This window comes from Plectropomus leopardus, chromosome 2, assembly GCF_026936395.1.
Source record: "Plectropomus leopardus strain MGB_pleo_1.0 chromosome 2, ASM2693639v1, whole genome shotgun sequence".
Lineage (NCBI taxonomy): Eukaryota > Metazoa > Chordata > Actinopteri > Perciformes > Serranidae > Plectropomus > Plectropomus leopardus.
The window spans coordinates 3,344,942-3,360,217 of record NC_142177.1 but is presented as its reverse complement, the minus strand read 5'-3'; the positions used below and the strand labels follow the sequence as shown (position 1 = coordinate 3,360,217).

Genomic DNA, 15,276 nt, shown 5'->3' with positions numbered 1-15,276 from the left:
CTAAGGTGACGTACCTGAGGAGCTGAATTTTGATGGTTCGTCTGAGGACTGCAGCAAACCTGGTGGGGAGGGGAGGCAGGACGGACACCTCGACAGCAGGAAGATTCTCAGAGGGAACCCACAGAGAGGAAAGTCACAAAATATGAATATCTCATTATTATTAATATCGCATTTTTTATGTTAAAGGGATAGTCCCGATTTTTTGAAATGGGGTTATATAAAGTACATATCCAGAGTCAGTGTATTATATACAGTAGATGTCACTGGGTACATCCCCAGTTTGGAGAAGCTGGATGGAGTCCAACATAGAAGCTGACCAATCTGTTGATGTGGATGGGGGCCAGCAACAAAATTAATTTTAGCCTCCTAAAATAAGTCCCACTTAGAAAAATCAGTTTAAGTGTTGAGAGTTTTTTCACTGCTTTACCTTAATGTCAGAAAGTGATTTTTAGCGGGAAAATTCTGTTATCCCACTATCTTCAGAGCCAGACTCCATTGAGAAAAAACGTGATTTAACATTGTTGAACACAGGAGCTGCTGCTCTACTGCTGCCTCAGTTGATTAGCTTGTATGTGTAATTGTGTGGCTTTGGTGTTTAAAAGGATTTGTTTGGATTCACCAAAGTCACAAAATAACACAAACTAGCAAACTGATCAAGGCAGCAGTAGACCAGCAGGTGCTCTGTTCACTGAGCTAAACTCACATCCCATTAACAGTGGGACGGGGAAGTACATGTTAACTGATTTAGTACAAGCTGGGAAGCTTAATTATGCAAATCAACTTAACAGAAAAGATACATTTTCATTTTAAAATAAAAGTTTGTGCATACCAGCTCCATTTTGACTTTCTTGCCGGGTGTCTCAGGCTGAGGAGTGCTGGGTCTCTTGGTGTTTGGTGAGCTCACACTCTGACCAAGTGAGACACCTGTAGAGGACTCAGAGCAAGAGCCTTTGGTTGAGTTAAATGAGGAGACAGATGCCATTTTCTTTTTTTACCATCACGCATCCATGCTGGAAACAGGACTACAGCTAGCCTGGTTTTGCCTGAAGATAATTTATACAAAATGTTTAACCCATTCAAAGAACACAAGTGTAAAAGTGTCTTGTTGGGGTTTGTTTGGAGTTTATGTGCTGGACCATAGACTGTATACAGATGGACAACTTAACAGTTCCCTAAAAGTGAAGCCAAAAGATTTTGATCGCCCTCTGGTGTCTGGCTGCAGTATGGGTCATAAACGCCCCCTCCAAGGTCCAAACGAAAAACTCTACGTACACGCCAAATATTTTTTTCCCAAAGATGGTTTCTGTCATTTAACTAATTATTACCCTGTTTTTTTAAAGTGAACGTTTTTCTGATAAGTTTGGTTTTAATGATTTATTTGATGCTATAAAAAGGGGATTTTACAATGTGATTGACAGCTGTGTCACTCAATCCTTGTGCTTGCATTGCAAGTGGCACGGCTCATGACTGGTCAGATGGGTGTATGGGCGGGAAACTTGATAACATGGAGATCGCTACTGCACAGACTCTTGCTCCAACCAAACCTCCAGGAAGTGCACCAGGCTCTGATGCAAACTTGGTGGCCAAAAGTGGAATTACACTGTACAGGTCCGTCACGTGATGCTGCGTGATGCTTTATATTTACTGTACTGTATGTGTTTACCTTCTTGTCTAACTCTGTGGAAGAATTCCTTTAACCCTTTGAAACATAAGCAAAATGGCTAAGAAATGACCCCCAAATTTAGCTTGTATGTGGCTGATAGGGTCATCCCCCTCTGATATACCTGACAGTTCTCCGCCAGAGTGTACACTGCAACAGCACGATACGCAAATATGATTTAGAATTTCACTCAGCATTGCTCCATATCTACTTTATTATTTTATTCTTGATTTCTACTTTATTAAGTAAAAATGGCATACTGGAATCAGTGAAGGAAAGGAGGTCAGAGGTCAGGTCTGCTTTAAGGTTTGTAGACCTGTCCATGTTAAAGACAACTCCAATCAAGCAAGGTTGTGCATACATACAGGACAATGAGCTGACAAGGTCAACACGTCTAACTACCTCAAAAACAAGACAGATTTCATACTTTGTTCCTGGAAAATGGGAGAAAATATACAGTGTTAGAAATAAAACAGACTTTATTGAACTTAGAAAATAATAATTTCTTAAAGGGACAGTTGATCCACAAATTATAAATGTTTTTTTTTTGTGATGTAAGTTGCAGAGTGTTGGAGATATGGGATGTCAGCCCTCTCTCCAATATAATGATAAATAAAGAGTGGTGAAGTAATGAGTCCTAAAATGTGGAAGTCCGTCAGCATTTTTGCACTTCCGGTTCACTTGTCTTCACTTGAACCCCTGGGAGGGCCTTCAGATGTTTATTAAGTGCTATGACAACAAAATTATGTACTCTACCAATGTATTTCGCCCAACAGTTTGTTTGTTTATCCCCCTATCCTCCGTCATATTGAACATGGCTAAAATCATATCCAATTACGCCTACACTAAGTTATATCAAGAAACATCAGTTTGAAGGATAAAAATGTGACAGAGACTTGCAGGTATCTGTACTGGCACTAATATATTTTTGAAATAGCCTGGCAAGAAGAAAAATCAGGACGAAATTACCTACCGAGACATTGTAGAAACAACAACGCACTTGTTTGTCTCTATCAAGTTAGAAATACTGTCTTTACTCTCAGTAAAACACAGCAAAATTAGTGTAGGATTGACACTGTTCATGGCTGTTCATGTACACTGACGCAATTCTAGAAGGAACGCACACTGTGGCAACAAACTCTTAAACTGAATCGGAAACATAACAGGTGACCTCAAACTGTGTAAATTTAGTGATGCGTTCAATGTGTTTCTGTATTTTCTTAAAAGAAAATGCAGAAATGTTTTTTTAAAAATAAGTTAAATATAAATTATTTTGATTCTAATAATGCTTGTTGTAGGGGATCTTACTAAAAAAAACCTAGTCCATTAGATGTGTAGGCTTTATTTTATCATATATATATATACACACACACATATGTATAGTGTGTGTGTGTGTGTGTGTGTGTGTGTGTGTGTGTAAGTGTGTAATTTGTGTGTGTGTTAATATATGTCTCTATATTTCTAAATATATACATATACATATATATATATATATATATATATATATATATATATATATATCTCACACACACACAGACTTTTTTCCTCTCTCAAGGGTCTTAAAGGGACATGCACTAAAACAGTATCTGAGTGTCTCAGACAGTGTTCAAGCACAGACAGTTTAAAGAAAATATGGGGTTTTAGCATTAAAGCATGTAAACCCAAAACTAAAGCCAATCAGTATCACTGAAATTGGCAAAAAAAAATGTTCCTTTTTAAAAAAAAAAGTACAAATAGTCAAAGACTGAATAGTGCAAGAGGACACTAGAATATATTTGTGCCCAATATAATGACATTTTGCATTTGAACTCAACAAATTGCAGTTCAATTCCTGCAGTGATTAAAGAAGAAACTAGTCAATAATAATATAATTAGCTGCCATAGCCTGGTGAATACAGTTGAGATGGTCAGTGTGAGTACAATATATGTCAAATTGAAACATGACACATTTTGTTCCTTTAAAATCATATTTTTTTATTATCATCTACTATATATGTGACTGACAGAGGATATCACCTTCAGTTTTTCCCCAAACTTCATAAATCCAAGATGAAACTGCTGGTACAGAGTGATTCAGCAGAGGTCAGAAAGATTTCTCAGTGTGTTCAGTTAACTTGTGCATTTAGTTTTTTACAGATATCCTGTCCAGTTAATCAGCTGTAGTGTCTCTTCCAATTATAACCATGAACATTTCCAAAGTCAATCAAATAAAAACTGAAACTATGAATGTTAATGTCAACTTAATAACAACAGTTTGGTGGCCGCTGGATCATATGTGTACCATTTACAGTGTGTAGAGACTCTGGTGCTGTTTGGGTGCTGCACAGGTCTGTGTGGAGTTCCAATGAGTTTACAACACCATTAATAGACTAGTTAGTCTCCTTTTCCATTGAGAGTTAGACTCATTAAATGGTTTTAGCTCACATTATTTCGATCGTCGCCATTTCGGTGGCTCTTTGGAGCCAAAGGTGACTGTTTCGAGATGAGAGGGTGGAGCTGACTGTGAAGCCGAGGACCCTATCATCAGACAGCCTGTCACAGCCCGCCTTTAATTATGCACAACTTTAAGCCTTTATACAATGTAAACAGCTGAGTTATAGAAAAATACACCTTTGGTACAGTTGTCATGAGCAGGGATGGGGACCGAAACCCAGTTCTATTAAGGACTGTTCTGCTTTTTTCAAAACCCCCAAATCTATAACGTTTGAGCTTATCAATACCGTTGTTCAGTCTTGTGGATCTTATAACGTAACCTTACATCTTGAGTCGAGCCACATCATTTAAATCCAATCACTGGTTACACATCCAATTAAACCTAAATGCAGTACCTTCGACTTTCTTTGGGTTGAAATAACTCCGTCAGCTGCTGCTGCAAAGCTGGCACAAGTAGCAAGTCCCTTTAATTAAAAATAGTGATCTAATGTTGAAATTTGAGTTGGAATTAGCAGGATAAGAGCTAGTTAGCTACATATATGAGGTTCCATAACGTTTCATTATGATGTCTTCAATGTCCGCTCAGAAAAATGACTATTAGGCAAAGGTAAATAAAATGTTATCACGATGTGATCAAATATAACATAAAAAAACTTTGTTTTTGGTGAGAAACTTGAATAATACAGTTGTTTGGGTGGGGAATTTGTTTTTCCAGTAAAAGAAACAGTCACTTGTTCAGCAGTAAAAGCAAAACCAGTTCTGTTAAAACACATATATTTGCCTCGTCTTTCTACTAAATAATAGAAAAGTATCAATAGTGGTATCGATAAAGCCTGAATTGTTAAGGAGTCTCAATAATGGCATCAATATCAATAAATGTTAACGTTCCCCATCCTTAATTATGAATGTTGGATTAAGCTACAGAAACCAAAACAGTTTTTTGAACCAGGCTTTACTATCAAAACAGACAAAAAAAGAAAAAGTTCCATCTTGCCTGACATCAGATAGAATTGTCAGCTTGTAGCTCCTTTTGGTTTTCATTCCGACATTGCGCCCATTCTGACTGATTTGAGCGAGGAAGGGGGATTGTATTTTCCCTAACCAATCAGAATCCCCGGGGGGGAATTTTGATCAATCACTGCAGTCCATCCACCAGAATCTAGTGTTATTTAAAGTCCACACTAATGCGTAGCCATGCCAAAATATATCTGTTTTGCCAAGGTTGGAAGAGTGGAGCTGAGCAAAGAAACAGAAACTACACTGTCTGTTGATATTGAGAAGACGTGGATTTAAAACCGCCTCAATAGCAGCGTCTATCTTGTGTATAGCACTCCCTATTATTGTTATTATTCCTAACTGATTTGGCCGCACCACTTGACGATGCTTGACAACAGCTTGACAACGATGTTAGTCCCGTCCGTGGCACCAGTTGGTTAATGGTTAGTACCCCTGCAGTGCTAATTTGTTGGTTTTTATTCTAAACCAGAAACTGCTGTTTCATGTCTCAATGCCAAACGATTTCTTAAACTCAAACTCAGTGGAGAGGGCATATTCAAAAGGTCTAGACCCAGACAACATTCTAACCTCTTTCGAAAAATGTCAGTAAACTATAGCTGCAGTATCACTGATTAATATTCCTATTGACAAAAAAGGGGAGCATTCAAATTTCAGTTCAACTTCAAAAATGTGAGCTTAACATTGTTTCTTTTCTCCAATACTGTGAACAAACATGAGAGCCACCCGGTTATAGTTTAGTACTTTGAGAGAGGATGTGTCAACTTGATCACAGTGTGTGCTCTTATGATCAAAGTGCGGGCTGACAGTCAGTGGAGCTCCAAGCAGACACAGCCAGCAGCAGACACTGGCACTGCTGCTCACACACGAAGCAGAAGAAATTATAACGCGATCCAAAAGTGTAAATAAATGAAGCAGACAGGCGTCCATTCAAAGCACATCTGAAATGATGCTTGGTGATCAAAAATAGTGTCACACTCTGTCTGTAATGAACTCCTAAAAGCAGAAATCCAAACCATTCAAAGTCACAGCAAACACGAGGAGAGAGGAGAGCTACCGACTCCAGGGTTCACATGGAATGTCCTCAAGGAGAAACTCACAGTCCAAAATTAGTGTGGAGAGTTTGAACAACTTCTTACGTGATGTCCTTCTGTCTGGGCGGCCTGTGAATGTTTCTGACCACGCACTTCACCATCCACTCGATGCCTTCGTTCACTCCGTCCCTGCAGCAAAACAAATCAGTCATTTAGCGATCATACTTTCTCCTGACCAGGTAGGTAAATCAGCCCTTAGGTTAAGCTGGTAGAAATGTTTTAACATAGAGGCCTCAGTGGTGCGTGCAGGTGAAAAAGAAGAAGCTTTGGTGGTGTGTGCAAAGCTGGCAGCAGCAAACTGAAAAGGTGCAGCTGATAAAGAATAATGAGCTCTCTATGAGCCCCCTTACGCCTTGAACACACTGCCTGCGTGAGCAGCGTGTGAGCGTCATGGAACCAGTTGTTTTTTATTCCAATCCTCGTGAACAAGTCAGAGCAGCCACTGTGCCTGCGTGAGCAGGGCTCCACAGGGCGTCTCAGCTGACTGTCAGCCGCGGCACATCTAGAGAAATGGTGTCTCGCCAATATTTTATGAGTGCAATTGTCAGCAGAAGTAGACAGTAAAAATGGTGTTTTGATAAATTCATTGACTTTATGCAAACTTTTATTACAGTTTCAATGCCTTTATCTGTCACAGAGTTAAAGAAATACAAATATATCCGTTTGAAGGATATAATGGAAAATCGCTTCTTATAATCAGTCAATTCTTTTAACAAGTCTGCCCTTTCTGTCATGGAAAAATAAAAAAAAAAATACAACATAAATAATTATTGTTGCAAGTTCAAGTTCAAGATTCAAAATCATACTTAAGTGAAAGTACAAAAGTATTAGGTTCAAAATATAAGTACCAAAAAAATGTTTTTTATATATATATATATTTTACTGAACGGCAGGATTGTAATTAGTGATGCACTAAAGTGTTTCAATGTAGCAGCTGGAAAAAAGGGAGCTCAATTTAAATACACTGTATGGTGCTGAGGAGTTTGATCTACCATAATACATCTTAATTTATTCGTTCATTGTATTGTGAATCCAATTTTAGTATGGGCATGTGGCAGAGGAGCACCGACGCTATTAGTCTTTCACTGCAGTTAAGAGTGCATTTCACCCTGTGTGGGTGCTTTAAGAATGACAAAGTTTCTAATTTACAAAAAAGCTTTAAAAGCTTTACAGCTTTTTTGTAAATTATTTTGGAATTATTATAAATACTGTAACATGGTTTTACCCTGTCAGAGCGGTACAAGGCTGCACTAAACAATCCCTTTTGCCGATCTTCGGGGCAGAGTCACTGAAGGCTGTTTTAATGTCCGGCACTGACAAGCAATTCTGAGGACAGAGCAGAAACAACACATCACTGAGGGCCGCAACAGCAAAGACAGAGCTGTCAAAACCACAAGACTAAGCCAACTATTACCTTTAATATTTTTGTTATTGTTGTTCAAAACTTAAAAACCTAAGGATTGTAAATTTACAATGAAATAAAACAGCAAAAAGCGGCTTCCATTTGAGAAGCTGCAGTTAGAGAATGTTTTCCATTTCTTTTGATATATGACTCAAACAAGTTAACCATAAAACGCTGTCTCAAACCCAAGAGAACAATCTGCATTAACCTAAACAGGTCTCAGTAAGATTAAAAAATCATACAGTACCGGTACATCCTGCTTGTTGGCCAGCACGAGAAGAGGGACTCCTTCTAACACCTCACTGCTGATCATTTTCTCTGAAGGAGACATCAGTAGTTACATTATGGATTCATCAATTAGCAGACAACACACGTTGAGTGTGTTGATTTTAATACTGCACTGAATAACAGTTTTCTTGACTGTTAACCACACTGTCATTACTTCAGTGGAATACAGTCCCAGGCCATTTGCTTCAGAAAACGACAGATGAACGTTACTCACCGAAGGCCTCCTTTGACTCTGACAGACGCTCTTCATCAGTTGAATCGATCACATAGATGACTCCATGGGACTCGGCGTAGTACTAAATATGAACATGAAGCATACAAACGGGAGATCAGAGCAGGCTCTGAAATACACAACATGTAAGCAAAACATCAAATGTACCCTAGAAGTAATTTTGGGTGCGCCTGCAGGAAAATACAACTTAGTGCTGTTAGGGCCACAGTCAGGACATAGAGTCAAGATTTTGTCTATAATGTTAGTCACCTCAGAGGCCACTGATAGACAGCTGCTTCTGAGGAAAGAGACCGCCAAACGGAGGTCGGAGGTTGTGTGGATTGAATGGACAGGAGTTATTACGAATCGCTTACGCCTCACTTTCAAGGCCCACAGAGCTTTATTCTAATGCTGTGAACCCACACCCGGTGGCTCAGCAGTCTGGAGATAAACCAAGTCCTCACTATGCTCCACTAACTGCTTTAAAACACGTCCGCTACGGCTGGGCAATATGGCTTTAAAATAATATTGTGATATTTTAAGGCTATATCGCAATACATGATATATATCACAATATTTTTTTATGTAATTTAAACTAATGTTAACTACTAAAATAAAAAAATATTGAATAGACTGCAGTTACCAATAAAGTGAAATAAAGCACAAGAAAGTTTAATTAGCTACTGTCAAATAATAATTAATACACTAGTGTTATAATAACCTTTAATTAATATGGTTATAAGGAAGTAATTTTATAATTAATATACCAGGTTTATTTGATATATCGCCCACCCATAACAGCTGCTTACGTAATTCATATCTTGTAGCTGCCTTCATTTAATGTCCTGAAGTCTATGATGATGCAGTGTTGACTGTTGAAACTGAGAGAGACTGTGTTACATCCATCCCTTGTCCCCCCTTCTTTTTGTCCCTCAAAACAGCACAGCGGAGCAGAGCTCACTTGTGTCAGCCAGGAGCGGATCTGGATGACCCGTCTACGATGAAAGTTGGCATTTCCTGCTCCTCCTTGGCATATCTTCAGTAACATTTTTCAATGAGGCTGAAACGTTCACAAGCGCTCGCAAAGTTTTACTTTTGACAGAGATCGTGACAGTTGCCAAGCAACCAAGATGTACCAAGATAGGTAAAAATGATCACATTTTCTTTTCCTTTTATGCAATTTATATAAACATTTTTTTAATGAAAATACAGATGTTTTAAGGAAAAGTCAGGGACCAGCAGCACTGTAATTTTTTAATTAGTTATATGACATATAAATGTGAAAATGGCCAAAATAACTATCATGGCCGTTATAGTGTTAAATTAAAACTTACTTTGTCCCACAGGGACTGGAGCTCCTCCTGTCCTCCAAGATCCCAGAACATCAGACGAGCCTTGCCCACATCGATTGTACCAACTATGAAGGAAAGTCAGACATTTAGAGGAGATGTTAAACTGCTGTAAATAATAACGAATACAGTATCAGGTGATCACAGAGTGGGGTGGAGAGAAAAAGCTCTGGCTTGTATTTGTCTTTCAGAGCTGTTGTTTGCGGCCACAAAGCGTTTAATTTCTCCACGGATCAAACAACTGTTAAGTTCATTACACATTCACTCCGTTCAGCATTTTGCTGCTCCTTCAACCCAGAGTGCGCTCTGACAATCCCAGAGTGCACTGCTGTGGATAACCGAACAGTACATTCCAACAGTGCTTTGACAGATTCTCAAAATAAAACATTTAACTCTGCCACTGAATGAGTTAAAAACTGCTTTGTTATGATATTGCTTCAGCATACAGTTAGCATTACGTAGCAAGTACAACTCAAGCTGAGATGCACCCGTTGGTTATCAAAACTGTGAATGAAATTATAAATGATGGCACTGTAGGGTTAGCTAATGCTAGTGCCATATTAATAATCTATTCCCATTATTTAATTGCTTTCCTATTTGCCACATACTCACTGGTGACCATCTGTGTAATGTTGGTAAAAGCCAGGTAACACACACAAACACTGCACGCTGCACTTAAAACATTACATTAGTTGAAGACTTAACAAGATGACATTGCCTCGTCTTCGATTTTGTATAAACTGACACCTGACTTTTGATTGGCTTTACCCATATTACGTGATATGGATCAGGAAAGTTGGGTTGAGGCTAATGTCTGATTATTTTTTATGCTTTTTAACACGCCTTTAAGACCCTAAATTTTATATTAAGAAAGATTTTGGTGATATGGGCTCCCAGACGCTTTAAGATGGACTGTCACACTTTAAGGGTTGGATCGGACTTATGTATGTCCAGACTTCATCAATTTATCTAAATGGGTTGCTGTTGTAAGCTAGGGGTTATTGGGTGTGTTTCCATCTGATTGTTTGATTGTTTTTCATGCATATTTTCAATTTGTGCATAACAAAAACTCAGTGGCAACAACAAAACTTGAAAAATATTTTAAAATATCGTAAAAACAGCTTCTACATGTGGGGGAGGTGCAATAGTTGGTGTATCAATAAAAGGCAATACAGGACTGTTCACAGAACTCTTCCAACAACTCGTGTTCTGTGTTATAATACATACATGCACTAGGCTAATTTTTTATCAATATATACAAGCAGTGAGCCAGCTCTCCCACAATTCAATGTGACGTTGCTACCATACAGTGCTGATTGCTACCAGGAGGTTCTCTTGAACTGTAGAACTTTATTGTCCAGCTGCTGCCAGAAAATCAACAAGTAATGTTATGTGACTATAACAGATTATGTGCAGTCACTGCATTGACGCAGAATTTACCACATCTGCATTGCGATGTTCTGTTTCTGAAGAAGCATGAAACAAATATTACCGAGACCACTCTCTTTTTTTCGGACAATTTTTCACTTGTCTTCTCCATACTCTTACCAACTTGCAGAATCTAAAATGGCAACTGATGTTATCACAATCTGCTCTTAAGGTCAGGGAAAACCTGACATTTTTCTGTTCCAGCTAAGAAACAACTTTTCTGGTTTTGAACCAATTTATTTTTGGTCAAAATGTTCAGAGCGGTTCAAAATGAGCTGTGGGAACCAGAACAGAACCAGTTTCAGTTGGTGGAATAGGGGTATCAGCACTGTTTAGAGTAACACACCCGTTACATTTCATGTCAAATTGAAGACATTCAGGGACATCAACTTACTGTTCAGGCCAACCGTGGTTGTGATTTTTGATAAATTCATCCCCTTGTAGTTCTTACTGAACTTTGTTTTGGTTTGTTCCAGGAAGGTCTGCAAAGAGAGACAACAGAGAAATTAACAGACAATTAGACACAATGATATTCAATAATTCACATGACATGGCAAAGGTTAACAGGCATTTTTACATCCAGAGAAGGTGACTCTTCTAAACGCTTGTTAGTTTGCATTACAAATGTATAACCTGTTCGAAAACCAGTGACAAGTCTTTCCTGACTCTCGATGCTTCACTCAGAGGTGTGATATTTATTCAGTTCATATACAAAATGTTTTTTAAAGTATCAGTACTTTACCTGGATATTTCCATTTTTCAAGACTCTTCACTTTTCTTCCACTACATTTAAGAGGCTAATATTAGACTTTTAAGTCCACTACATTTATCTAAGGAAGGTAGTTAGTTACTTTGTAGATTATTATTCTTATTTTATTCTATTTTATTCCGTTCATAGAAGCAGACAGAATATCTTATTTTGCCAGCCCCTTTCTCAACGATAAATCAACATATTAAGAGAGATGGTCGGTCCATCAGTTACTTGGCAGTCAATCCTTATAAAAAAATGAGAGAGAGAAAAAGAACCAAGTGCCATACAAAGTAAGCCAATAAGAAAACATTACCTGTCAACTTCATATTGTCTAATTATTTTCTCCTTACACATATTTTTGAACTGGAAGATATTGGTACTACCCTTTAACTCATTCTCTAAAGAATTCCACAATTTGAAACCACATACTGAAATAAACATTTGTTTTAGAGCAGTTGTGCAAACTGATGTTTAAAATTAACTTTCCCCTATGACCCTCATCCACTTAACTAACTACAAACATTTTTTGTATATTTTTTGGTAATCCTCTGCATTTTGCCTCAAACATAACTAACAAAGTCTGCGGAAAGCCTGTGATGCAAATCATTAAATAAGCGAATACATAATGATGTATTGTTGAATGTGCACTTGGAAACTAAGACATTAGCACACTGCCTCTATGTTCCTCCATCAACAATGTCATGCCCTAGAAAAGGTACACACAAAGGAATAACACTCCCTGCGTCCTCGTAAATAACAAACGGCCCTGTAGAAAAAAATGGGACTGACAGACGACTAACCCACATAATTGAAAATAACACAACTAACATTACGGTCAGTATCACGAACGAGTTAACGCTAACTCTGCTGAAGTAAATTCAAATTATAAAATATCTTACCGTTTTTCCAGCATTGTCCAGTCCCAGGATCAAAATACAGTATTCGTCCTTTTGGAACATGTACTTATACAACCCAGATAATAAAGTATACATCTCGGAAAAATATGTAAACAAAACAAGTACTTGCTAACTAGTCTTACCAATGTTAGCTTGATAACACAGTTTAGCCCTCATATGAGGCAAAATTCTGAGACACGCTCCACTCCAGCTCCATTTTTACCAAAGCTAATAAACACGTCGGTACAAGCGAGTGACCGACAACCGTATTTGCAAAAAAGAAGTCAGTAAAAGTCGTCGTTTGTGGTATTTTTTCTCCTCTGGAGCTACAAAACAGCAGTGACGCTACGTGTAACCTGAACAGGAAGTACGGCTAAAGGAATTCTGGGAAATGAAGTAAATGGTGCTTCTCTACACCTTCCTTATGAGTGGTTGTACGTTCAAATGAAACGTCAATGCCCACAAGGCATCTCGGCGTTTCTGTGCCTTTCATGGAGCGTAACCCAAGCCCCAGAGCGTAACCACATTAAAGGAAAAGTCCACCCCAAATTAAAATGGACTTTCTCTCTTCATCATCATTATTTGTTTATAGGCCTACAGCTTGTAAATTTTGTAATTTTTTTATGTACAGCAATATGCTGTTAAGATTTTACTTTATGTACATTAAGTCCTTATGAATTTAGTGTATATTAATATTCACTGTAAAAAGGTTGACTAAGAGTATGGATAATGTTAATAAATAATATTTATGAAAACAAAAAATTGTAAATTGTACGTTTCTGATTTCGGTATCATTTTTTTGTTTTGTCTGTATGTGTCTAATAAAGTGTTATCGTGTCTTTTATGTTTTGTGTGGACCTCAAGAGGAGTAGCTGATGTTATGCATCAGCTAATGGGGGTACTAATAAAATCATAAATAACAGCTTGTACGTTCCATTGCTTTTCTTACTGATCATGCAGGTTTAGTAGGTAATGGCAAAGTAATATAGTCAGCCAAGTGGAACATTCCAAAAAAGCATCAAAAACCACCAAAAATAACAAATTTAACCCTTTGAAACTTGAGCAAATCGGCTTGATTTCTTTCAAAACATGAAATGTTGTGCGACAAAAGACAACAACAAGAAATTACCCCAAAATTAGTAAGAAATTTGAAAACAAAGAAAAAAGGAAACACAACAAAATGACCTGACAATTAATAAAAAAAAAAAGAAAAATTAAAATATGACCGGATGAGACTAGACTTCAAAGATGATATCTTTCACAAAATATGGGAACCCTTTCTAATGTACATTGGTTTGAATGTTTCCACTATCCTCACAAGATGCTTTGTATTGTACGGAGCCCCTCTGGTGACATTAGATGAAAAACAAATAATGCGTGGCCACGCGTTACTATCTCGTGGCCACGAGATAGTAATACGCATTATTTTTTTTGCATCCAATGTCACCAGAGGGGCTCCGTTGTATTGTAGATTTGAGAACTAACTTTTTTCTCCCTTCTATTATTATTATTATTATTATTATTGTTGTTTTTTGTTTTTATTAATATTTTATTTTTATCATTATTTTTTATATTAATTTTTTTCACTTATTTATTTATTTTTGCGTTGTCTACTTATCGTTTCCTTTTTTTCCTTCTCCACTTCCTTCTCCACAAATAAAAGACTCAATAAATGAATAATTGTAATAATGAAGAAGAAATTTAAAAATAAAAGTTTAAATTATCTAAAAAAATATGCAGGTATATATTGAAATTAAATATGCACAAAAATAGAAAAATAAATTAACAAAATGTATTTATTAATTTGACAAATTATTTTTTTCTGCATTAATTTATTTTTGTATTCAAATAATTCCAAATTAATTATTTTCTCTTGACATTTATTTCTAATTATATTCATTTCCCTATTTGTTTTTTTTTATTAATTATGTATTTCATTGAATGTATGTTAATAAGGGTGTGTGTCATAATGTGTCACTTAACAGCTATTGGTTAATCAAGATGAGAGTTCACAGATCAGTTGTACTTGTCTCGCCCCTCACTACGATCCATTGCACAGCCTTTTTTTTCTCATTCCTGAAAATCAATGAAAAAATGAACACAGGAATAATGTATTTGTCCATTTCTACATTTCTATTTATGTGCATTTGGTTTATTATTTAACATAAACCTACATGTGAATTCGATAACTGATTTATAACTGATTTATAACTTATATCTTTATATCTTATAACTTCGATAACTGAACTTTATTTCAAAATTTGTTCCTAATTATTTAGTGATTGAATCATTCTTTTTTTATTACGGCAGATTTGGTCCTACATACATTATCACCATGCTGCATTAAACCCCAAAAATATTGCACTGAGGAGTCTACAAATCTGATCTATTATGCTCTTCCTCTGTGGTTTGCTTTAAAGCCCACCCTGTATTATTCCAGCCAGCAGGAATCCATGGAATATTTGAATTGCTAATGTTTTTCAGTCACACACACACACGCATGCACCTGTCCTTGTTTACTCAGAGTGGTGTTAAATCAATGCACTGCCTGGTGCTGTGATGTATGATTAATTAACATTATAGCTTCCATAATTCATCCTGTATGATATGATCAACAAGAGAGGAAACAACTCTTACAAACTATACCGGATAGAATCACATGAATTTTTAAAGAGTGTTGTAAAAATTTCCACTCACCCTGTGGGAGTGGACTACATCACTGAAATACACTGGATCCATAAACCACAAAA

The 15,276-nt window shown here is 37.0% G+C and overlaps 1 protein-coding gene across 1 annotated transcript; it reads right to left on the bottom strand.

Moving 5' to 3' along the window:
• Positions 1–3,608: 3,608 nt before the first annotated feature.
• On the bottom strand, positions 3,609–12,928 carry arfrp1 (ARF related protein 1). The gene is made up of 7 exons (XM_042502662.2): positions 12,530–12,928; positions 11,274–11,361; positions 9,437–9,519; positions 8,106–8,187; positions 7,851–7,921; positions 7,427–7,527; positions 3,609–6,330 (listed from the first exon to the last, which is right to left on the bottom strand). Exons 1-7 carry the CDS (start codon positions 12,620–12,622, stop codon positions 6,243–6,245), a joined length of 606 nt encoding a protein of 201 aa, XP_042358596.1. The 5' UTR covers positions 12,623–12,928; the 3' UTR covers positions 3,609–6,242.
• Positions 12,929–15,276: the final 2,348 nt, after the last annotated feature.

What these genes read in the sequence shown, in the direction of transcription:
- arfrp1 (XM_042502662.2), bottom strand. Translation starts at nt 12,622, where the DNA reads ATGTATACTTTATTATCTGGGTTGTATAAGTACATGTTCCAAAAGGAC. An exon ending in AGAGTCAAAGGAGGCCTTCG is followed by an intron (nt 7,922 to 8,105) that starts GTGAGTAACGTT and finishes TGTCTCCTTCAG; the next exon opens with AGAAAATGATCAGCAGTGAG. An exon ending in CCAACAAGCAGGATGTACCG is followed by an intron (nt 7,528 to 7,850) that starts GTACTGTATGAT and finishes CTCTGTCCTCAG; the next exon opens with AATTGCTTGTCAGTGCCGGA.